General features: G+C 48.2%; 1 protein-coding gene across 17 annotated transcripts in view; it reads right to left on the reverse strand.

Annotated features, from left to right (window-relative positions):
* The window catches only part of L1CAM (L1 cell adhesion molecule), a 107,457-nt gene extending 82,199 nt beyond the window's left edge, over positions 1–25,258 (reverse strand). For all 17 annotated transcript variants that reach the window (XM_083718404.1, XM_083718399.1, XM_083718398.1 and 14 more), the window contains exons 1-2: positions 25,160–25,258; positions 1,541–1,728 (exon numbers count right to left, since the gene is read on the reverse strand). In XM_083718404.1, the coding sequence (XP_083574530.1) occupies positions 1,541–1,728; positions 25,160–25,248 (277 nt within the window). In that variant the 5' untranslated portion in view covers positions 25,249–25,258. The remainder of the gene's footprint in view (positions 1–1,540; positions 1,729–25,159) is intronic.
* Positions 25,259–25,855: the final 597 nt, after the last annotated feature.

Genomic DNA, 25,855 nt, shown 5'->3' on the forward strand with positions numbered 1-25,855 from the left:
CAACAGATGAAACATGTACGAACGGTTTTTCAAAATTTTCTTGTCCTCTCTTCTTTCTTTATGCTTCCATCACCCCCTATTTTTTATTCAATGCCCCCAATTGCACCTGAGGCTACTACCGCCCCCCTGGATCGTTCCATCAGCCCCCCCGGGGGGAGTGTATCGCCCACTTTGGGCATCACTGATCTAACGCCTGCTTCCTTTGCACAACAGTGCTGAAAGGACAGCTCTTCTATGCCTGCCTCCCAGGCCTCAAGAGCTGTCCTTGGTGCTGAAATTGCCTGCAAGCACACTTCCATGCAATCTGTTTTGCAACAAGCAAGCAAGCCAGTGTCAAAAGAATCATTGGCCTCAGCAGGGAAGGGACAAGGAGGAGGGGCTGATAACTCCTAAACTCATCAAACTGTAGTCAAAGCACAAAGATGTCTGAAGAAACTGTGTCAGTAATGGCAATGTGATTTAGTAGAAGGATTTGTGGATTTGGGTCTAGAAGGCCAGGGGTCAACTTCCATCACAGCCACAGACACCTGGATGGTTGCGCTAAAGTTGCTATCTTAGGCCTACATTTCTGTCCAAATCATGGAATTGTATGTACAGTCCATCTCAACAGGGAGGTTGTGAGGCTGGCAGAAGGAAGCGCTGTGAAGTTGTCTGCACACTGAAAACACTATAGAAATTAGTTTATATATTTAATGACTAACAAAATATATTTAACGACTCACAAATGTATAATTTGTACAGAAATGTGGTCATAAAGGCAAGGTGTAGGTGAGTGCCAGAATCAACAGCTGGGTATAGCTCCACCTTTCTTTTCGTTGGCCCATGCTTCCTGCCCTTTCTGTCTCCATTTCCACAAGCTCTGCACATCCACACCTTAAGTGATGCACATCTCTGTAGACTTACATTCATTCTCAAACCTTTGCTTCCTGACCTGTTACGATTGGCAAAATTTGCCGCTTTCATTAGTGTGAAGCACGTTGGGTGCTAACCATCCAAATAGGTCTGAGATGAGGGTGCGGATTGGATTAATGACTGCTGGTGTCGCAAGGCACTAGTACTTTCCTCAAGCAGGCAGGAGTAGCACTATTTCTCTATGCAGTTTCTAGGGGGCAGGGCATTTAGGGAGCTCCCCTCTGGCAACACGATGCAGGTCCCCCATTTCTTTTACCTACCTACCCCTCCCTCCCAGTTTCCAGATGGAATTGCTCTCTGCTGCACCAAAGGTTTAGGGAAAGGAAGGCAGGTAGACTGAGCTGGGAGGCACTATTACCCAAGGTTATGTGATAATATAAAATCAGAGATAAATGCCTGCAACAGGGCTCTGAGAAAGCAAGAAGAATTGTAAAAGAAATACAAATGCAAACTGTCTGAAAAGAACCAACCACATGTTCTGACACAACAAAACATGGCCAGAATGCATCACCATCACCACAAGCTCTCACATTTGGGAAACATGCCACAGGCGGCAGTGGTAAACCCCACCCTACCGCTTTCCAAAACCGCACGTAGGGGGAAAGATACTGATGCCATCACTACTCACATCCTTTGGGGAACTCGATGGACGCTGCTGGATCACAGAGGAGCAGAACCAACGGCCAGAGCATCAGCAAACCAGCCAGCATTGAAGCCATTTCACCTGGCACCCCTGGCCAGGGCCTCTCTCCAACTCTGGGCAGTGGCGCAGCAAAAGGGGAGCAAGCAGCATGCACCCCCCACTGTGGCTTGTGGCTGTGGGAGGAAAGAGGGAGGGAGAGAGAAAGAGACCGTTAGTGTAAAGAAAAAAGGGAAGAAACCCTGTGTAATAATCATTGTCCCCCTCCCCCACAAAACATCCTTTCCCCCAAGGACGACAGCACAGGCAGCAAAAAGGAGCTGGAGAGGAGAGGGAGTTAATGATGCCTTCTGCGTTTATTTATTTGCATCAGCCTTCACTCCAACTTGTTGGAGGAGCATGCTGTGTGTACAAGTGGGTGAACCACCAGCCCAGTATCCCCAGTCCCAGACCGCCCCCATCAACAAAGCAGGATTACTAAAGAGAGAAGGAAAGAAGGGAGATCCCGAAATCCAAGTCAAGGCAAGATGTAGCAGGTCTTGGCCTAGGGTGCCGTGTATTTTCGAGGCAGGAAGGAAAGGGGAGGGGCCCTTTTGTTCAGGAAGGGAGGGTGGGTCACGAGAAGGCAGAGCGGGTGGGGGGCGGGTGAGTGAGGAAAGGTTTATGGGGGCTGGTGGCTGAAAGAGAAAGAGAGAGGCGATGGTGGATGAGGAAGAATAGTGGGTTGATGGATTGAGATAGCAAAGTAGGGAGGGTGGGAGAGACAGAGGGAGAGAGGGAGAGAGAGAGAGAGAGAGAGAGAGAGGGAGGGAGAGAGAGAGAGAGTGCAGAGGATGGAAAGAAAGCAGAGAGATAAGAATATATTATTATAAATGGAAAGATAAACAGATACATGGAAAGGCAGAATTCTAATAGTTCACACTGATGCTGTGCTCTTTATCCACTGATTGTCAATTTCCATACATCTCCTGCCCTTCTCCCCTAACAGATATTTCTGATGAATGGAAGAATTTTTTTTTACGCAAGCAAACTGTGCAATGCAGTACAGCCTCATGTTCAGTAGCTCCAGAGGTTCTACTGATGTCAAGATATGGATGTGCTGGAGATATAGATTTTCCTGGTTTTTAGCTGCATCACTTGCATTGTACATTGGGCAAAGTCCAGACAAATACCACCAGGAGAACCAAAGGAATCCCAAGAAACTGAACTCTCCATGGAGCAAGGTGGGTGTGCAGGTGGGTGTAGCTTACAGAATCTGTTTTTTATAACAAGCCTATTAAAATCTTCCAGATGAAGGAGTTTGCCTAAGAGAAGCCTGTAGAACTTCTGATCTTCCGAGTCAAACACAGAGCTTATCAGCCACACATGGTCCCCCCCCTCCCCTGGTAGGCTCAACAAACCTGGCTTTGCTGCCTGCCTGGAGTTGCATAAACATGAACATTTTCTAAACAGCCCGCCAGGCCATAAGACATGGCTTGCATCTGGTTTGGTCGGACGTAAGTTGTGCAGGCCCAGCCTAACGTTATCTAATGGATTCACAGGAGATGGAAACATTTGAGACAGAGACTTCCCAGCTCATGCTCTTAATCAGCATGACGCCAGGAGTGCATTCAGATGTGGAGAATATTCAATCAGTTTTCCTAATTATAATGCCAGTACTTCCGTCTCATTTTGTAATGCTCCTTCACATCACTGACTGACTGGACAGTCCTATGTGTCAGGTCCACATCTGATTGTTCTGATATTACTAGCTAAAATCCTGTAATTCTGACAGGTGATATATGTGAAAGCAGGTTCTGCCAATCAAGGGGTGAAGGGCAGGCTTTGCCTTCTTCACAGCTGCGTCCCCATGACCCAGATGAATGAATGGCAGCCACTTGTGTACAGTATATGGAAGGAAGTAAAAAGGTTCATTTAGAGACACCACTGAGATCGCGTCTAAATTTGCTCCCTGCCCAGGTAACAAATATTAGGCTTATGCCTCTCTATTTAGCGCTATCCAGAGCTAGCCTTCCTAGTCACTTTAAAGCATGGATGAGGAGCCTATGGCCCTGCCACCAACCCCAGTTTAGCATGCCTAGTGGTCATGGATGATAGGTGCTGGAAGTGTGACAGAAAGCTCAGAACTTCTTGACATTTTGCAAAAGACATGTGCTTGTGCTATTTTTTTCACCACTTCCTTCAATTTTAAATGCCCCCCCCCCCCATTAAGGCTGGAGTTTGCCCATGCACACAGGGCATGGTTCCACTGAAGATAAAATCTATACAACAGAAGCACTCTGTAGGCTGCCAGCACTCTTACAACTAGCTTTCCATACAGGAGGGTGCTTCTAGGCCAGCACCAACAGCCATACCCAAAAACCAGAGGATCAACCACAGTGAATCTAATGCATACATTCCAGCATGTACCCCACTGACTCACAAATACTTTTTTGGGGTGGTATTTCCACACTGCCATAACACATGAGTAGAATAGCTGTTCATTTCTCTGTTGGCCATAAAGAGCTGCTTCACAATGAGTCAGAGCATAGGCCCACAAAGCCCAGTCTTGTGTACTTACAGAAGCTCTTCAAGATTTGAAGCAGTGGCTTTTTCCAGCCCAGAACATCTCCAACCCTTTAGCTGGTGATGACAAGGACAGAACCTGGGACCTTAGGCATGCCTAAATATGTGATCTAGCACTGAATTTCTGCAAATCTCGATAACAGAATATGAGGATGGAGACAGATTTCCTGGCAAATGGAATTTGGGCCAAAAGCTAGAGCACTGGCTAGGGTAGGATGACATCTGAACCAGCCCTGGAACCAGTTTGCAGAATGGCCTATTTGGGCTTCAGGGACAGCCCTGGATTGTGCTTGGTTTTATTTTACTTCTAAATGAAATAAATTTAGGAGAAAAAACAAAATTGTGTTAGATGCTGCATTGTGTGGCCAGAGCCCTCCAACATGGCGGGCAGGACAATGTTATCATCTATCTTGCACTATGCCATGCCAGAAGCCTCAGATCACATGAGATGTGTGTGTTGAATGCTCAGAGACCTCCAGCACAGCAAGCTAGAAATGAAACATCAAATTCTTCCTGTTCCAGTGGTGACCTCAGAGTGCGCAGATTGTCACAGTATGGTCTGGCGACATCAGCTGGGCATGTTTAGCTTCCCTGTATATGCCTGGAGTGCACTGTGGGACCCATTCCAGATTCTACAATCCAATCCTTTGCTTGAGTGGCAAACAGTTTTTCCATTTCAGGCACTGCTAAAACTACCCAAAGTGAAACCAAGACAAATGACCATTTGCTGACTTCTCTGCAACCTTCTGATGAGCGATGTGACCTGGTACCCTTCACTGGCTTCTCTCTGAATATACATCAAGTGCAAGAGGATAGTAGAATTGCCCTCCTGACCAGCAGAACAATGCAGACAACAAAGCAAAGACACATGCGCATGCCGGTGGCGAATGATTTGTTTGTAAATGGGTGCTGGCATTTCTTAAGAATGTAAGAGATTCCTGCTAGATCAGGTCAAAGGCCCATCAAGCCCACCATCCTACCATTGCAGTGACCACCTAGATGCCTGGTGGCATGTGCTCCAAGTCATTTTCCAGGGACAGTCCCAGAATTTTGAAAGCCATCCTGAGCCAAGGTGGTGTAGTGGTTCAGAGCAGTGTACTCGTAATCTGGGGAACCGGGTTCGCGTCTCCGCTCCTCCACATGCAGCTGCTGGGTGACCTTGGGCCAGTCACACTTCTCTGAAGTCTCTCAGCCCCACTCACCTCACAGAGTGTTTGTTGTGGGGCAGGAAGGGAAAGGAGAATGTTAGCCGCTTTGAGACTCCTTAGGGTAGTGATAAAGCGGAATATCAAATCCAAACTCTTCTTCTCTTCTTTGTGAGCCTGCATCTACTCATGTCCCTTTCTAAAATTTATTTAATGATGTGTGTTTTTCTTTTTGTAAATCTACCAAATAAAATCTGGATGGTTTTCTCAGGATGGTACAGGCTTTGTGTGCTATGTTCCATTGGTGGAAATGCTCTGCGGGGGGGGGGGGACAAAAAAATGTGGGGTTGAGGAGGGTCAGTTGGGCAGGAGAGGGTGAGAAACGTCCCTATTTTCACCTGAGGAATGTTGGTGGGTATGTGATGGGAAGCCTGCATGTTTATGGGCCCCTACATTCCCTGACTGCAACTCCCCATTTCCCTCCCGTGTCTCCTGCCTTCCTCTATTCATCTGGCAATTACCAAGCGAGGGGCTTATATTGTTAGCACGGCGGGGGCTCAGTGAACAGCAGCCGGGATGCAGATGGAGCCAAGGGGGCAGCTATGGGGAGCTGAATAATTTAAGGGGGAGGGGGAGGGGGCAACCTGTCAGCTGTGGCTGCGCGGGATGGGGGGTGAGCTCACAGGGGACAGGCCATGATTCTGATTATGCTACCCAGGAAGGTCAAGGCAATGCAAATAAAGGAGGGGACGAAAGAGGAGGAATCGCAGGGTGTGAAAAAGAGAGATGTTTCTGATCATCCGTCCTTTTAAATCATAGGAGAATAGGCAGAATGAATGGAGTATGCTTGCTTAGCCTAAAGAAGTGGAGATTATTAGGCATCGGGGGAGACAGAGCTACAGAGTCTCAAAGGCTTTTTTCTGAAAATGTCAGACAAGGGGAAAAATAAGACATGATGGCTAAGGAAGCAAGGATTCCCTTATTGGATCAGGCCAAGAGGCATCATAGACCAGCCTTCTGTTTGCAACACCAGCCAGCAAAATGCTTCAGGGGAGACCCCAAGCAGGGTGTGGCTACACCCATTGTTTATGCCCAGAACAGTTGTACCTCAGGTTAAAGACGCTTCAGGTTACATACGCTTCAGGTTACAGAATCTGCTAACCCAGAAATAGTACCTCTGGTTAAGAACTTTGCTTCAGGATGAGAACAGAAATCATGCTCCAGCAGGAGGCCCCATTAGCTAAAGTGGTGCTTCAGGTTAAGAACAGTTTCAGGTTAAGAGCAGACCTCCAGAATGAATTAAGTTCTTAACCCAAGGTACCACAGTATCTAGGAAGCATGGGGGTAGACTGCCTCTGATCCTGGAGTTTCTATTTTTAAAATGTTGATTTGTCGTGCTAATCGCCATTTGATAGACCTGGTCATTATTGTATTTAATCTTTCTTATATATATAAAAATCCATTTAAACTAGCATCCATCAGTGTATTGTCTATTAGCAGGCTATGTGTCAGGTGAAGAAGAACTTCCCACAGTCAGTCCTGAACCTTCTGCCACTTAATTTAATTAGGTGACCCTAAATTGTAGTATTATGGGAATAAGAGAGAGAGAATAATCTTTATCCGGAATAAGAGACATAAGTCATAAGAGACATAAGCTGTGAGACGTAAGTGAAGCCCCCTCCCCCACACGTCCGCAGTGGGATTGGGAAATGGAGAAAGGGGTTGGACCATAGAGCTAAAACAGTATAGAATAGCATGCCACTCTGAACTTTTGTCACTGAACTTGAAAGCTTCTGTTTCCTGTCAATAAGAATTTGTCTCTATGATGCCGCTCCAATTTACCCAGTATCAGTCTTCACCCAACAGTGTATATTCAAGTTGTTACACGAAATGCTGTTCAAATGGCACTGGGACTGGGAGTCCTTAGGGTGAACAGGATAACCCAACTTTCAATTACTGTAACTTTATATCCTTCAGACTTTTTGGGGGGCGGGGGACAATGTCTTTAGAAGTCCATTAATGTAAAACTGCAGCCCCATCCTATCTAATACTTGGAGAGCGTACATTGTCTCCATAATTATTGCAACAAGCCCTCTGAAACAGGCCAGTATCCCCTGTAGTCAATGTCATCTGCCCAGTATATAATAGCCAACTAACTTTTAACACCAACTTTCCCCAACTAAAAAAACTAGATCAACAGCCAGGGAAGCTAGGGAGCCATAAATATGCTGCCCGACCTCATTGTTCACTGGTTTGAACCAACGATGTTTCTAGCACTCATAATTGCAAAGACAAGAAACAATCTATGCCTAGTGGGTCAAAACTTGGAGGTGGGGAGATCTGTGGCCTGAACTCATGCCACAGGCCGCATCCAGTCTGATCTCTCGCCCCCACCCCCACCCCCACCCCACACCCACACACCAGCCATTCACAGCAGGATCATGGGGAAGCAGCCAGCTACAGACAGACATTCTGGTGGCAGGAATCCTGCCAAAGCAAACAGGGAACTGTGCTTGGCACAATTCTGGACATCCACAGTGGTCACTGCCCCCCTGAGCCCATCACAATGTTCTGTGGCAGATGGTTCCAGAGAGCAGGGAAGAGCTCCCTTCACACAAAGGACTGCTAATATACACAAGCGCATGCTCATGCACAGAGCAACCTGGCCTGAGCACCTCAACCTAAATTGCTGCAGATTCATTAACACTCCTACCCTCCGGGTATTTGGATTGCAATGTGAAGTCTGCTCAAAACATATAGGGGACTATAACAGACAGAGAGAGCCCTATTGTAGTGAGATGGGCAACTTGGAGTGCTGGAGATTTTGGGTGCTGTTGACGGGCAGCAGAGTAGACAATATACAAATCTGACTCACAAAGCACAGTCCATTGGGAAGTTCTCCTGCACAGCTCTTGCTGAAATGCATGGGAGCTGTGCAAGGGCTGTTACTATACACATTATCATTGCTCACTCATTGCAGTGGGGCTTATGGAGGAGAACTTCCAGTAGGATTGGTCTTGTGTCAGTTAGACTGTGTGCACACCATAAATTAAAAACATGACTTCCACCAAGGAATCCTTGTTGCTGTAGTTTACCCCTCACACGGCTACAATTCCAGGACCCCTGAGCAAACTAAAGTTTGCAGAATTCTTTGCGGAGGAGGCCTGGCCTTGTGCTTTAAATGTGTGTCAAGGGGGTGGTGTGTACACAGCCTTAATCAGAAGGGGCTCCCATTGGCTTTTCTGTCTCAGAAGCCAAATTGTCTCAGGCTGGCACACAGACACACAATGCAACACACACACATACACAAACACCTTTCAGTCTTAATCCTCCCATCTACCCAGGCTAGGTCTCCTATCCAAAAAGCCCTTGGTGACCTTCTCGCTCATCTCTCCCCTTGCTGGCTCTGCTTGACCCAGCCCTGTCCCCCTGCTTGCTACCCGACCCCCCCCCCACCTCTTTTAACCTTTTCATATTTCATCTCCCTTGGTAAAACAAACATCCACAGAAGCAGGAGAATTAATGAAGTAGGTGACAGGCCTTGTCAAAAGCCCTCTTAACAGGGGCTGGGAGTAGGGTTTGTGGGGGGGGGGGGAGAGATGGGGGTGGGAATGACTGGAGAGGGGAATCTGATGACAGGCCCTAATCAAAAGGAACTGGAAGAGAAAAGGCAGCTCCCCATCTCCTCCGCCACTGGTGTGCCATGTCACGACAGCCTCTCCCCATATAAGGGCAGGAGATTTTTTATTTCCTCAAGATAGTACTAGAGCTAAAATGTCCCATGGTTTAGAATCCTTTTAACTAGGACTATTGAACCGATTAAAGAATTTTAAATGTATTGATTAGCCGTCTTTTTTTTAAGCTGTGCATGAATTAATGGAGCAACTAAAATTCATTTTCCAGAATATTGCCAAGACCTCAGACTGAACAATGTATAAAATCACATCAGGGGAGGAAAGCCCATAACTCACTGCTTGTGCATGTGATTTGGATGGGGAACCTCTGAGGTTCAGCCCCAACATCTCCGGTTGAAAGGGATCTCAGAGCTGCCAGCAGCTGCAGCACAAAGCAAAGGGGCTGCAGAGTTTTGTGGCGCGGTATTAAGCAGCATTAAAAATAAAGAAGCAGCCTGTCCGCCATCTGACCTGACGCCCTCTACAGGACAAACTGAGCATTGCAACAGAGCCCCTCCAATCCTCTGGAATTAACTGGATCTCTTGCACTTTCATTTGGAGATTTATCTGAGGCTTCAGTGTTTAGTGAGAAAGTGAAAGGCTAGGAGGGATTAGAAGCTGCCCAGCTCACAGAGATCATGCCCTGCTCCACTAGGATCCCTCAGCTGTTATTGTTGTTGTTTTTAAAAAATGCTTGTTTGCAGCTAATATTCTGTTTTTCCACAGATCTCATTGCCTCTGAGACGCAACGGCTGACCACTACCCTCTGCTGATGGAGAGCATCGTGAAGCACATGCATGGCCTCTTCCTCTCGCAGATGTGGGTGTTGGGTGGAGAAGGGGGTCCTAGGAGAGCTGCATCTCTCATGGCTTAAAAGCCGCTCTGCCTTCTAACTTGTGGCAGCTGTGAGCTGCATTGAGCCTAGTGTATTAGGAAAACTCAACACACAAAAGAGGATGGTGTCTGCCTCTACAATCCCACCCTGGGCTTGCATTAGCACCCTGTGGAGCAGTGCCTTTAAGGCCTGGGTGTTGCTCAGAAGCCAGCTTTCATCTCAGCAAACAAGGACAGAAAACAGAAGACAGAACTGGGGTTCAAGATGGAGAACTGGGTCATAACTAACAAAATGAATTTCAATGCGGCCAAATGTCACATTCTACACTTAGGCAGGAAGAACAAGCTGCATAAATATGGGGGGGGGGCTCACCTGGATTACCAGTAGCACATGTGAAAAGGATCTGGGGGTCTTAGTGGACCACAAGCTGAAGATGAGTCAACAGTGTGATGCAGCAGCAGCAGCAAAAAAAACAAAACCAAACCACACACACCTGGAGAGCACCAGGTTGGGGAAGGTTGATATAGTACTTTGAGTGTTCAAAGATCCTACATTTCCCCTCCCCTAAATTTACTGTTATATCTTTTGTAAACCTCTTTCAGTGTGTGTGTTTTTTAAAAATAAAATCAAGAGGCCTATACATTTTATGAAATAAAAAAGTGAAGTGCTTCATGGGCACTAGCCTGTTGTGCTCCTTGCAACAACTCTGTAAGGTAAGTTGCCATTATCATTACATCTTCCATATTGTGGAAGCGGCTGGATGGGGCTGAGGCTGAGAGGGAGAAGCTTGCCTAAGGCCACCTTGGGCGAGGAGGCAAAGGCAAGAATCAAGACCAGGTTGGGGGGGGCTGTTTCTTGATTTGTGGCTCAGCACAACCCTAAGCTGGTTTTCTAATTCGTATTGCATTCAGTGAGGCTTATCCCATTGAAAGTGTGTCTAGGTTTGCAGTCTTCACTACTTTGCTACTTCAAATACATCTGCATAAGAATCTAAGGCACCCTGAGAAACAGAACTAGCCTCAAATCTTTCTCCACTGAGCTTCAGGGCTGGGAGACATCTCACCCATGAAAAGGACCCCCACTTCTAAACCTTACTGGTCCACAACCTTTTCTTGCCTATCTCACTCCAACCTTCAGAGGCAGGTCACACACAGTTATTCCCATTGTTCTGGCAGGGAAAACCGAGTCCATATAATAGTGATGCCACTGAGCAGCCCCCATGTGCCCGCAAACGTACACAGACACATACAAACACAAACACACAACCCTAATCTGGTATTATGAAATGTCTAAATAGCCCTTTTCACTCGACTTAAAAATATATATACATATCACATTTGCCCTCACAACAACCCCATGAAGTATGTTACTATTATTCCCAGAAGAGTGTGCAACAGCATTTCTGCTTGCCCAAGAGAATTATCTCCATTCTATAGGTCCTTTGGTCCTCCAGATGTTGCTGAACTATAACTCCCATCAGCCCCGGCATGGATGGGCAGCGGCCAGGGACAATGGGAGTCGTAGTTCAGCAACTTCAGATGGGCCAAAGGTTCCCCACACCTGACAGTGCTACACTGAATACAACCTATGATAAAGTAATAAGAACCACAACAGCAAATTTGTATCTCTTCCTGAATGAATAAATGACGAGCTATTTATATGCTAGGGATATATATACTAGAAACACCAACATTGAACATACTGTGGATTGACACTTTCTGCTAGAAATTGCTCCTTGGCACTCCATAGCTAATGAATTGAAATACAGTTGTTAATGGAGGTCACCATTCTCACTGCCTCTCCTCCATGTAGTTCAGGGGTGCCCAAACTTTTTTTCAAAGAGGGCCAGATTTGATGAAGTGATCATGTGTGAGGACCAACCAAAGTTTTTGAGCTTTTTTTACAATTTTAAACCAAAGTTGTCAAGGGCCGGATGAAAACGACCGGATTAGGCCCCCGAAACGGACTTTGGACATCCCTGATGTAGTTAAAATATAGCAACAGGAAAGAACAGATCTTCCCTTTTTATCATTCTGATTTGGGAGGCAGGGAGCACTGCCGTTGAATGACACTGATCTACACTGGCAACAATAGGGTCTTGTGGCACCTTAATCTGTTTTAAAGGGGCTGGTGGAACATCATACCTGTGGGGCAGTTACAGATTTAAGGGGTCCAAGTAATAAACTGTAACTGTTGGGGGGAGTGAATAGAATCACAGAATTGTACAGTTGGAAGGGAGACATCTAGGCCAAACCTCAGCAGTGCTGCCTAGAAAAGATCTCAACTTAAAAGACCTGGTGGCAGAGGAAGCAACCACAAAACAAGGGATCTGTCTAATATATATCCCAATAGCAGCTGCACAATGTTCTTGCACAGGCAGGCTAGACACACATTTACCCAATTCCTGCTGTCAGAGGGGACCACCTCTTCTTGCTTCATGGCACAGCCATCACCTGTACTGCTCTTAGGCTACATACACACCAAACATTTAAGACATATTTCTCCTCCCTCCCCCACCCCCTGAAAAAGAATTCTAGAAACTGTAGTTTGTTAAAGGTGCTGAGGAATGGCAGCCCTGTGATGGGTAAGCTACAGCACTTGGGTGCTTTCAATGCACGGCCGTGCACAGCCTTAGAAACAGGCATTGTGGGTGTGCTTAGTGCTGACCTGGGTCTCTTGTCAAATCACACCCTCTGTGGTTTGCATATTGTGCGCAGTTCGGTCACCATGAAGCCTTGGAGTTTGGGGTGACAGTTGGCGTAGTTTGTCTCATGAGCACCTGCTCTTTATTTTTTGGCAGGTGTTGATTTGCAGGCACTGGCCAGGTGAGGCGCATGCCACGCATCCTGTGCGCAAAGAGCAGCCTCTTCCACTCCCTTGCTGCTGCCCTACAGGACAGTGCCACTCTGTGGTCTCCATAGCAACCATGGGCAAAGATAAGCTAATGAGCCTTAAGGACTCTGACTACTACACACACACAAAGGAGGGGAAGGCAGGGGAGGAGGAGGAGGCAGGATCCATAACTGTCCGCAGGGAATTCAACCCAGGGGAATTGGCTTCTGCGCTAACCACTAAGCCCCAATCCTTTCCCAGAATCAGAAAACAGAGTCCCAGTTTCATTTCTCTTCTCCCTGCCTCTCTCAGCAAAACACAGCAGATCTGGCCATGGCAGGGGTCCCTGCACAGGGAGATAAGGAAGGTCTGGTCGGCTGAAGGGTGAACAACCTCCATTTCTGCTCCTCCCTTGTCCTCATTTGCAAAAGAAAACATGCAAATCCCAACAAGGGAGAGGGATGAGGGGAAACATATTTATCGGGGAAAGAAGCAGTTCCAAGGCTGGGGGGGGCGAGCCCCTTAAATCCTCTCTCTCTCTCTCTCTCTCTCTCTCTCTCTCTCCTTATATTTCCACCCTGAGAATTGCCCTTCTTCAGGTTCTATCGGCAACCATCCAGGCTCATCAGGAAGCCTAAAAAAATTAAAAGCCCACCCCTGAAACCCACAGATTATGATGGTGATGATTACATTTGCATAATTACATAATTACATTTGAGGCCAGAGGAACATGGCCTGGCTGTGAGGCATGGAGGCCGCTCCCTGCAAGGCCCTTTCCACCTGGCCTAGGGGGCTGGACCCACACTCACCAGCCCCACTGAAGAGGCTCCTCATGAGGCCAGAGGAACACGTGTTGTCCGGCATCATGAACAGGGCATAAAGGAGGAGGGCCATTTAACAGAGAGCTGCAATAATATTATTAATCATTTATATACCATACTTAACATACAAGTGCAAGAAAGCAAACCTTGAGGCTGCCTGAGGGGGCTTTAGGAAGAAGTGGAGGAGGGGGAGGAGGTGCCCCTCCATCAGAGAAGGACTCTCAGCAGGGCCATACGTGGGTGGAAAACTCTGCCATTGTACATGTTCTGGCGATTTTCCAGCAATGGAGAAAGGGGGAAACAGTGTGTGTCAGGGACGGGTGTGGATATGCCCCATCCAAAGTCCTCTTGTTTCCTCAATACACCCTTTGGAATGATGCCATTCTATGGGTGGCTCTGTAGATAATTCCCTCCCATTGGAGCAAAGAAGGAATAGACGACCCCTTTGCCTCTCCTCTGGCTGCAGGGACCTCTCCCTCCTTCCTCCATTAGTGACCTTTAGGACTGTGCTGTTGTTTAATTTTAAACTTGGAGCAATTTGTGGCTTCATTTTGCAGATGGAGAAGTGATGCTGGTAGATCCCTCTTGGTTCGTGGCGCCCCCTGCCCTGCCTATGCCCACCAGGTACTCTCCGTACAGGACAGCACCATGTCGACATAAGGCTGCCTTGGGTCGATTTTCCATTCTGTGGGTTTTGGTATTATTTCAGCATAGATCCAATGATGATAGATATAGATAGATATAGATAGATAGATAGATAGATAGATAGATAGATAGATAGATAGATAGATAGAGATAGATGATAGATAGATAGATAGATAGATGATAGATAGATAGATAGATAGATAGATAGATAGATAGATAGATAGAGATAGATAGATAGATAGATAGATAGATAGATAGATAGATAGATAGATGATAGATAGATAGATGATAGATAGATAGATAGATATAGATAGATAGATAGATAGATAGATAGATAGATAGATAGATAGATAGAGATAGATGATAGATAGATAGATAGATAGATAGATAGATAGATAGATAGATAGATAGATAGATAGATAGATATAGATAGATATAGATAGAGATAGATAGAGATAGATAGAAAGTCTTCTTTACATCTGGTTATGGTTTAGAACTTATCCACAGACACATGTAACATCTGTGATGCGGCTGTATGAGAGCAGAAGACGCTGAAAGGGTTTCCTAGGGTTACTAAGCTGCTTTGAATACTCAAGGCCATTCAGACTATCTTTCAGGGCACCTGGAGTCTATTCTTAGCCCCAGAAAGAGAATGGAGTGAAGGGAGCTGGAGAGAGGCTGGAAGGCCAAATGCTCATAATTTCTGAGAAGTGTCTTGACAGCAATCCAGTAATTCTGGGGATGGTGGGAAGGGAAGTGGCCTTTGCAGGGGAAAGGGTGGCTTTCCCCCTTTGGTTTATAAAATGAGATTGCAAGATTCTAAATTAGCATTCAGTCTGGACTTAGGGGTGGAGCATTGGCACTTGCTGTCCTGTTTTGCAGCCTCTGTGCTGCTCGGTGGGTCTGAGAACCTGCCTGCCCTTCTTATCCCAACAGGTTCCTTGGACCCCTCCAAGCTGCAGAGGAAGCTGCGTGCACATTATTTTAAAGAAACACAGCAAACTGCAAAAAATGTCTTCTCCAGATCTTTATGCAAAGTATAGATGTTTCAGCATTTTGTAATCTTTCCCCCCAATAACAACAACAACTGGCTAGAATCAGTGTATTTATGCGCAGCGACCCAAAAGAGGCAGCTGCCATGGGGGTTCCTGCTCAGTCATGGATAAGAGCAGACGCAAAGAATGGTGGCAGGACTTAATCTCTTGCCTTAATAGTTGTGCAGAAGAGTTCTGTGAGTCTTTCCCTGCTCAGCTCTGAGTGAGAAACTGCAGCTGCCAAAATCCCTTCTTCTACATAAGGATTAAAGGTACATGAACTTGCCATCCTAAAGGAAAGGTGGGGAACCTCAGGCTCAGGGCTCCCAGGGGCCCCTCCAGGTGCTTTTGACTCAGCCTGGATGGAGGCTGTGGGGTGTGCGTGTCTGCACATGCGTGTGCACACTAACCTCTGACTTTTGCAGGGCTGCAGTGTAGTCTACTGTACAAAGGCAAGAGTCACATTTGTTGCTCTGATCACTTTTTCGCCAATGGCCGTGGTCCAAAGGCACATTGACAGGTAGGGAACTGGGTCACATACAGGGTGGGAATAAATTAAAACTTTTAAGTGTGGTTTGTGTTCATGGGTGTACATGGGTGTACATGTACACACCAGTTACACGCACAAGAGCAACAGTTTGGCTTGGATTGCTGAGGGCAGATTCACATGTCCAAATGATCACACATTACTCTGGCCCTGAAGACCCAAAGAGAGACATGAGACTTTTCTAGAAATCATGCCTGTGCTTTTGCAACTCATTTGTAAAACACTCTGGCTTGGTGTCATTGGGCTGCAGCCCAGCAGGAGTCTTGGACTGGGTCATTCCCATTGCTGGGAAAAGGATTTCATGTGAGCCTCCTCCTTCTTGGAACAGGCTGATTCATGCAGCTGGAAGAACGGGAGAGGCAGAGGCAGGGTTATTCCCTGCGCCACCTCCCCGTTGCCCTGCTTTGCTGGTGCCCCACCATTCCTGCTGCCCCTGCCCAGCTCACCACACCCCCAATGATCCATCAATGCTATGGGTCCCACTAGCTCTGCTTGGGGCCTCAATCAAGTCCCCGATTGTAGCCATGATGCCCTGCGGATGGGTCAGGCTGAGGGCAAGGCAGCGGAAACTTGGGGGCAGCCGAGCCGTCCTGTTGACAACACACAGCAAGTGCACAACAAGGCGCTGATTGTTTGGGACCCAGATTCCAGAGGAGTGATGGCAGCTCAGGCTGCAGGATGACTGCAAGGGTCCCCAGAGCATGTCTGTTTCACAGAGCATAAAGCCAAAGAGAGGGAAGTGCAAAGGCCTTCCTCTCTTGCCAGTCCAGCCGCATCTTGGCTCTGGGCCCACCGAGGTAGGAGGGGCTGCTCAGAGTGGCAAGGAAGAAACATGTGACACGGTAGAGCCTGCGTACACACTTTACCTTTTAAAGCATGTTTCAGGCATACAATTTCCCCACAAAGAATCCTGGGAAAGAATCCTTAGGCAAGAACCAGCTGCACAAATATAAGATGGGGGACACCTGGCTTGCCAGTAGTGAATGTGAAAAAGACCTAGGGGTCTTAGTAGACCACAAGCTGAACATGAGTCAACAGTGTGATGCAGCAATAAAAAAAGCTAATGCTATTCTAGGCTGCATCAACCCAAGTCTAGTATCCAGATCAAAGGAAATAATAGCCCTGCTCTATTCTGCCCTTGTCAGACCACACTTGGGGTACTGTGTCCAGTTCTGGGCATCACAATTTAAGAAGGATATCGACAAGCTGGAACATTTGCAGAGGAGAGAGACCGAAATGATAAAGTAAATGAAGCCTTATAAAGAACAGCTGAAGGAGCTGGGTATGTTTAGCCTGTAAAAGAGGAGAATGAGCAGAAATATGATAGCCATCTTCAGATATCGAAAGGGCTGTCACATGAAGGATGGAGCAAGCTTGTTGTTGCTGTTGTTATTGTTATTTCTCCTGCCATGGAAGGTAGGACCCAAATCAATGGCTTCAAGTTACAAGAAAATAGATTCTGACTAAACATCAGGAAGAGCTATTTGACAGCGAAACGGACTCCACCGACAAGAATTGGACTCTTCTTCCTTGGAGGTTATAATGCAGAGGTTGGGTGGCCATCTGTCATGTATGATCTAGTTGAGATTCCTGCATGTCAAGGATTGGACTAGATGACCCTCGGGATCATAGCTGTCAACTTTTCCCTTTTCCTCCAAGGAATCCCATTCGGAATAAGGGAATTTCCCTTTAAAAAAAGAAAATGTTGATAGCTATGCTCGGGATCCCTTCCAGCTCTACAATTCTACAATTCTATGAGTCTAAGTGTAGTTTAAGGGTGCTGGGAATTGCAGTTCTGTGACGGGTAAACCACAGTTCACAGGATTCTGCTTGGGAGAGGGGGAGCTGTGTGTTTTAACATGTGTGGCATGTACCCAGCCAGAAAACCTTTCAGGTTAAACACTTGCTCCTCTCAGCCTACTTGCATTCAATCTCACTCATTACACTCATTAACAACCCTAAATGGTTGTGACAGGTGATCTTCCCCCAGGTGAATTAACATCCAGTAGACAAGCAAAGGAGACCTCCTGCAAGGTGCCCTCTCCCCAGGACTCCAAAATAGCCTGTCTCCTTCAATGTAACAACCCCCACCCCAAAGAAGCAAGTGTGACGTAGTGCATGGAATACCAGCAGCCCTGTTACCCATTGCAAGCTGAAAACAATGGACTTTTGCCCAACAAAGTCAAGAGAGGAAACAAAAGCAAAGAGCAGGCAATAGCTTCTCAGACTGCAGCCTCCTTCCTTCGCTCCGTACAGATGCGCGGCTCAGAAAGTCTCCATTTGCCATGAACGAGAAGGGAAAGAAAGAAACCTGAAAAGTGGGAGTGTGATATCTCTGCCAAACCCAGACCCTGCCACTCCTCAGAGGAAGGGAAGGTGTGTTGTCATCGTCATCACACACATATGCAATTGAACTGCCTTCATTCACTTTGGTGGAACTTACGAGTCAGGAAGATGCTTCAAAAGGCAACACAACTGACACTCCTAGTTGTGGAGGCGGGAGAAGGTGACAGAGGTGCCAAGAGGTTGGAGGCAGCCCTCCTGTGCTGTGTTAGAAATCAGCCAGGCACCAGGCGCATTTTGTGATTGGCAAAGGTCCAATTGAGGCCACCCGGAGATCTGGGGATGCCAGGCTGATGACGGAGGAAAGCAAAATGTCACTTAGGGAAGGATCTGAAATACTTTCCTTGAAGCTTGAATTTGTTTTATTATGGATTGTTTTATTTGATGTTTTGGTGTGTTGTGAACTGCTTTGAGATTTTTTCCCCTTTAAAATATAAAGCAGTATAGAAACAAAATTAATAATAAAAATAAATTCCACTGTAAAAAAGGCACCTAGACATTCCATTCTGGTGCCTGTAACCTACGCTTAAGGTGCCCTTTGACGATTAGATTATATATCTGAGTTTCTAACTCTGGACCCAGAGTCCCATGCTCAGCTTCCCCCTCCCCAGCCCTGAATACTCCCTCCCTGCAGCTGCCATTGCTGTCCTACAAAACCCCCTTTAGAGGGCTGGGTCTCTGCCCCTGCCCGCTTACTTTTTGTAACCCTTTGGGTGATATATGCTGGAAAGCAAAGCCAGGCTCCAACCACTGGCCATTTTTATTTGCCCAGAAACCTTGGAGCCCCACTGAGGCTCAGAGACATTTCTGGAGAAATTTTAGATGGTGGGCAATGCCCAGTGAGGCTTGCTAACACTCTCATCAAGGCACTTGGCTGTGAGGCCCCAGATTGTGGCCCCAAAGTCTGCACTTAACATCTTTACTGAGGGCAAATTTGATATTTGAGTAGGACAGCAAGTAACCTGAGCTAACCCTGAGTCTCTGCCCTACCTCCTCTGGAGGACTGGGGATTGCCACAAGGAGAGGCAGGATGTGGAGGGTGGTGTGCAAACGTTATATTCAGTAAGAAATCTCAGGATAATTTGGTTGAATGGCTTTCGCTCAGGGTCAGAAGCAAGTCAAAAACATGTTGGTGTCTCAACAGTTATTAATTCCAGATGGCACCAACACTAGACACCTCTGCTAATTAATATGGGGTGTAAAGTTCACTGGCATGAATGGAAAATGCTAAGACTGTGGATCTTCTATATTTCACTGCTACCTCAGCCAGAGACCTATGGGTTGGATTTGTCCTGTATGATGTGGAAACCTCACTTTTTCTCAAGGCGGAGATCAGCCTTATAAATTAGACAAGAGCCTCACATACATTTTTACTAGCCCCTTGCCCCTACTATGCGAGTCACTTGGAGCTGGTGAGCAGCCTAGCCAGCTCTCTTTCAGTGATCTAAGCTTCCTGACTTCATCACCTTTATTGCAGCACTTAATTGCCAGAGGTGACCAAGCAACTGGCTATTTACAATGGTGGCAGGGTTTTCAGCTCTGTGTTTCCAGCTATCTTCTCTGAAGCCCCTTCGGTCTGCTGGCAAGTCAGTGGTCCAGCCTTTGAGGAGAAAGGGCCCTTCCCACATCATCACACTACAGAAAGGACTGGGCACCCAGACACCTGGGGTCCACCATCCTCTGGAAGCTGGAACAAAAGTCCACACTCCTCTAGCAAGGCCTTGTGGTGGTAAGTCAGAAGAAATTGGCTTGTTTGGAAACATCTCTTTTATATACAATATGAGTGAAGGACTTTGAGGAACAGCAGAGGGGGAAGAGACTGAGAACCCAGCTCTTTCCCCATCCCATCCTCTGAGTTTATTCCTGCAGGTGCTGAGTGGGGGCAGCGGGACACACACAGAGAGACTCTAGGCAGGCAAATACAGCAAGATGAAAAAGAGATGCAGGGAGATGAGTCACTATGGGTCTGGTTACAGAGATGGACGTGCAGGTGCAGCCCTGGGTGGGGCAAGGGAACTGGGGGTACAGTTGCTGCGCTAGGCAGCAGCAGCAGTTCTGGATGAAACCTCCAGGCCCTGAGGTAGCTGCAGGTGCTAAGAACCCCAGCCTCCTCCTTCCCTCTCCCTGCCCCCAAACAAAGCCCTAAAGTCTCCACTCTCAGTCTCCACTCCTGCTGCACTGAGAAGCAGAAGGCTGGGGACAAAGCAGGAGAGAGACAGAGAGAGAATCCCAGGAACAAAGAGCTTTTCATGAAAAAGGCAGGAAAGAGAGATTGTTGGGTCTAATGTGGATGGAAGAGGTGAGAGAGCTGGGTGGCAAGAAGGAGAAGAGTGTGGGGCATTTGTCAAACCTGTGCGGAGGAGGGGGCAGATCAGACAGCAGGGAGGGTTTTGGGTCAGATCCGAGGGCATCCGTGCAGCTGGGCAGAACCGGCCTTGGTATTCCTCTCTATCCTGCCACCAGCTCTATTGACAAGGTGGATTGATGAGGAACATGCCAGACCATAATTCCTCGTTGCCTGGGCAACATGCCGCTATCCGTCCCTCTCCCCACCACGCAGCTCCTGCCTCAGACAGATTCCTCCCGTAAATCAATTGCCACCTGCTGCCCCTCTCCCCCCTCCCCCCACCCATCACCTCCTTGTCAGGGCGGGGGGGGGGGGGAGAGGCAGGCTGGGGGCATCCAGGGTTATCTTCCACAGCTCCGGGAAGGGGGATTTTTTAATCATTAAGGAAAGGTTGGGAATCCAGCTCCTGACCTAGGTAGGGCGCACACCCCCAGGGGATATTCTCCTGCAGAGGTCCCATGGAAGTGAATGGAAAGCGCTGCAGAAAACCATAGCCATGCTGTGAGGAGGACAGCGCTATTTATTAAACTGGACTTTGTTCACAGGAGGGGGGGTTGATCTGTACATATATCCTTGATGTGAGGAACTCCTGGGCTTTCCTGGGTGGGCTGCTTTAGCATCAGGCTTTGGAGCCAGGAAAAGGAAAGGAAACTGGGGAAATAGATGACGTTTGGGGCCTTAACCTACATAGATGCCCAGGATATCGTAAATAAGGGTGTTTTTTCCTTAACAGAAATTCAAGAGCAATTACCCAGATACTGGAATTATGTGCTTCAATGTTAATACTCCCTCTTGTTATTAGGCTGGTGAAAGTGATAATTAAATAGCATCTCTCCCTAATAAGGAGCCAGCCAGACAGCAAAACAATATTGCAATCTGCCAAAAAAGGGGCGGGGGGGGAATTGGATGGCAAAATGTTTTCCCTCCCCATCTTCTGACTGCCATAAAATCAAAATCAGATTTGTTCCAGCTGAGATTTGGGGTTATTTAACTTCCCAGGATACGATGCCTATTCATGCTGATCTGCCCAACATTTGGGGGATCTCAGGACCCTCATCTTTCAGGGCAGAAAATGCCATTGATTTTCATTCATTTTCCTAACTACTCACTTGATTGCAAGAGGATTTATGTCTGGTGTGTGTGTGTTTAATTGGCTGTGGTTGTGCTGTGTCTGGTAGAAATCCAAGGATTGGAGTGTTCACAAATGCTGTTTTCCAGCTCAGAGGATTTCTTGGTCAGCAGGTGTTCAGCCCAAGATATTAGACTTCTGCTGTGAATATTCTGGGTTGCATTTCCCAGTAAGAGATTTCTCCCTGGCAAGGGCATATTCCCATTTAAGCTCAGAAATTATTTTCCCCTTATTGGAATCGAAGGGGAATTCAAGGTGATTAAGAGGGAGAGGGGAGTTGTCTTCCTGATCTCTGCTTTTTTGCTATATATAAAAGTGGATTGACTTGAGAGGGGAGAAACTTTCATGCCTTCCTCTCTCAGAAGCAGCCTTTGCCAACCTGGTGGCCCCAGGTGGATGGGACCTGTAGTCCAAAGCAACTGGAAGACTTCAGCTTGGTGAAGGCTTCCTGGGATTTTGCTCCCCTAGATGGGGCAAGAGGAAGAGGATGTGTGCTTGGATTGGTCAGTGTAGTTTTGCCCCCCAAGATGATGGTGATAGTGAACTGGCAATACCCTGTTCTCTGAAAGAGTGAGCAGTGCTTGCTTTCCTAAACAACAGACTGCTTAGTCAGTTGCACCTCCTAAATGCAATTTTTTAATTTACCTCTGTAAATAAATGTAAATGATTCGGTGCACATGTTCAAAACACTCAGTTTTTAAATTGTTGGTTTGTCATCAAATTAATGGGTTCTGAAAACAGATTCTGGGGCAGAGCTCTGCTCTGATTCCAGTACCACACTGGGGGCAGGGGTGCCTCCTTGAATAAAGTATTGGGGGGGTAAGCCCCGCCTCACATAACAGACCACAAGACAAGGCATGATCACACCATTTGAATGGCAATGCCCATCAACTTGGGGGGAGGCTGGCCCCCTCAAATATTTTATTGGGGAGGGGAAAGGACCTTGGCCCCTAGGAGTTGGCTCGTATGGTTGGGGGGCAGAAGAAGGAGCCAGATACAAGCTGAGCCTTTGCTTTTACCCATGCACACACAACCTGCCATCAAGTCCACAGACACTTCATCAATCTCAGCAAGCCTGTGACGTGTGTGTGTGTGTGTGTGTGTGTGTGAAATACGGCCTGAAGTTAGCAGCAAATCATCACACACAGGCACAGACCTGTGCAAACCACCAGCATCCGACTCTCTCTTGTGTGCAGCAGTTCACTTTTAAACAGAGAGGGGTCTGGGCTCATTTGAAGCCTCTGACCTGGCAGCGGGGGGGGGAGCAGATGTAGGCAGTTAGGTGTTCTCTTCATTTGATATTGCTCCAGGTGTCCTCACATCTGAAGGATGCCAGCCTCACCCTTCAGCTTTTAGGGCTGAGCCTGGGAGAGCGGTTGATCCCACTCAAACACTCCATGCATGCAAAGCACAGCAGATTTTCACACACACACACCGATGTTTTGGGGCTGATGGGAGTTGCAGTTCAAAACATCTAGTAGGTGCCAGGTTGGCACAAGAACACATCCTGGAAATTCTTTACTTCTAGGAAACACCTCCACAAAGGCACCATGCAAGCACTGCAGGCCTGGGCTGTGCACATGCCACCACACACCATATCTGCACAGCACAATAAGAGAGGCGCATACAACCCTTTTCGCCTTTACACACAACCTGTCTCTCCTCCACACACAACTGACTGCACACGTAGGTCTGCATAATGCACTCATCACACGCACACCAGTATTATGTTTCAATAGCCATGAATCCATCAACAGACTTACACCAAACCCTTTGAGAAGACCTAGAAACCCACCAATCATTCACATTCACACACACACACACACACACACACACACGTTGTTACATTACCCTGTTGCACATGCCTGCAAAGCAGATTTTCATAGACATATAAACTGTCAAAAGATTGTGGACCTCTGGCTCATGTCCATCGCCAGCACTGCCCCCCCCCCCGAGAGAGACACAGCAGCAACACCATATGCACAAAACCCCAAGCCCTCCCCACTGCCCCTCCCTATTCTGCACAACACAACACAGCCCCCCTCTCTCACACACATACCCCATGCGATCAACATTCCTTCTCACCTGCAAAATTCTGTTATTCACATATAGCCAACTCACACGCACATTTCAAGCTCTGCGTGTGCAACCCACAACCTGTACACACATGCACAACCAGTACCCATCTTCCAGTGCCATCTTCCAGTCCTTACTCACAATGATTTCATTCCTGCCTCCCAGTGCTATTTACAAATTCTTCCAGAATAGCACAACCTTGCACAACGCCTCCAAAACAGAGCGATGCTCCGAGTAACTACTTCCCACACACAACAGTCTGATACCTCCTCTCAGACACATGCAAAGTGTAGTTTTAAAGAGCTCCCATCTTGCCTTCCATGCATGCAGAAATAATTGAAAAAGATGTGCTGCCTGAAGCAGCAGTCCAAATGGTACCCTGCCTCCCACCAACAATTTAAATATATATATGATACATTAAATAATTAACTACTTGCTGCTCTTTAATGGCCGCTGCCCAAAACCTGCCGCCTGAGGCAGACCATCTCACACTGCGTAATGGTCATGCTGGTCCTCCACCGAGGACAGGAATGGTAGAGCCTTCTGATTTAGGCCCAGATCCAGCTGCCACACCCTTTCGCTACTCTCCCTCCCTCTCCCCCTCCAACCATAATTCAACATCTTCGCCCACAAGCTGCCCGCGATTCCCACAGCATCCTTGCCAGCACACAATGCTTCCCCTTCTCACACACCAGGTCCACAGCGTGCCCTTTCCCCCACATACAGGCACATGCTCCAGCCTCCTTAGCGCAGATGTACACAGGAGAGACTCATCATCAGACACCATTCGGCTATCCTTCCTCCCTACCCACACACCCAGCTCCCTCCCTCTCTCTCACACACACACACAGTCTTGTCACAACCCTTCTAGCGCACACAACTCATTCGGCTTCCACTCCTGGAATACTCCCCTTCCTCATGCAAGCCCTCATCCTGGCATACAATGGTGCACACATCTGTTTCCCTGACACATCCCCATCCCTGGCACATATTCTCACACTCAAGGGGCCCTGCTGCCTCCCTCCCTCCCGCCTCTTCTCTCTCACACACCCCTTATTACTGCCCCCCAAAAGACCCCCATACATCTTCCTCTGAGAGGAAAGAGCTAAAGATGGCTTGCACCTAGAGATTTTGGCCCCCCCGGCCCCCGCCATCTTCTCCAGCACATCTCTTGGCCCTTACATTCCCATGCACCCTTCCCGCAAGAGGGGTCCCTTTCCCTGCACCCGGAGGGTCTCCCCTTCTCGGCCCCTTCTTCCCCGATTCCCTCCCCTGGAGCCTAGCCCCACGGACACACATTCAGTCCTCCTGACCCACAGCCACCACCACACGCCCCGCAACTTCTCCTAGAGACAGATGCGCATCGAGGGCGGGGAGGGGGCGGGCGGGCTGCACCAACCTATTTCTTCTAACCGGACTGTGCGTGTTCCACTGAGGAACCCCTCAGGTCTCCTTTATACCCCAAATTTAGAAGAGCCCCCCCACCTCCAGATCCTGACAAAGGCGGGAGGAGGGACAGCCCTCCCAGCGAGGGGACCCATTCTCTCCCCCAACACCGAGGCTCCTGCCGAGGCCGGGGAGGGGGTCCCCGCGGCAGCCCCTCCGGCCTCCTACCTGAGCCGCGCCCGTCCCTCCGCTCGCCCCGCAGCCGCCGCCTCGCCGACTCCTGCTGCTCCTGCTGCAGAGCCCGATCGATGTGACATAATCGGCGGCGGCGGCGGCGGCGAGAGTCCCCTCCCTCCCCGCCCCGCCCTGCCCCCTCCCTCCGCCCTCCTCCCCTCCTTCCCGGGCTCTGGTTGGGCCCCAAAGCTGGACGGGGAGGGGGGGATAAGGTAGGCATCGGCTGGGGCGGGGGGGGGAGAAGGGAGTGCCCCCCTCCACTCCCGGCCCTGCGCTAAGGAGAGTTGGGGTGGGGCGGACTGGTGGGGGGAGAATGAGCGCAGCCTCTCCTTCTCCACTTTTCTTCCTCCGCTTGGACGGGAGGAGGGGGTGCCCTAGCGGGTGGGTTGCACCTCAAGGGTCTGACGCCGGACGCCTGGGTCCCTCCCCCGCCCCCGAGCCTGGGGGGAAGGAAAACGGGCCGCAGCAGGGATGCCAGCAACGGCATCCAAAAATCTTTGGCTTTCTGCTCGCATCTTGGAGGAGGAGACGGTGCAGCAACGAAGTAGTAGGGTGGGATACGCACAGAAAGACATGTTTTTAATTGATATATAGATAAATGTAGCCAAGACCTTCTCCTGAGCTGGGCTCGTGGGAGAGGGAAGGAATTTAGGAGCCTCAAAACGGGATTTGGAAGAGCTATTTGAAGGT

Source organism: Podarcis gaigeae (assembly GCF_964106915.1).
Source record: "Podarcis gaigeae genome assembly, chromosome: 17".
Classification (NCBI taxonomy): Eukaryota; Metazoa; Chordata; class Lepidosauria; order Squamata; family Lacertidae; genus Podarcis; species Podarcis gaigeae.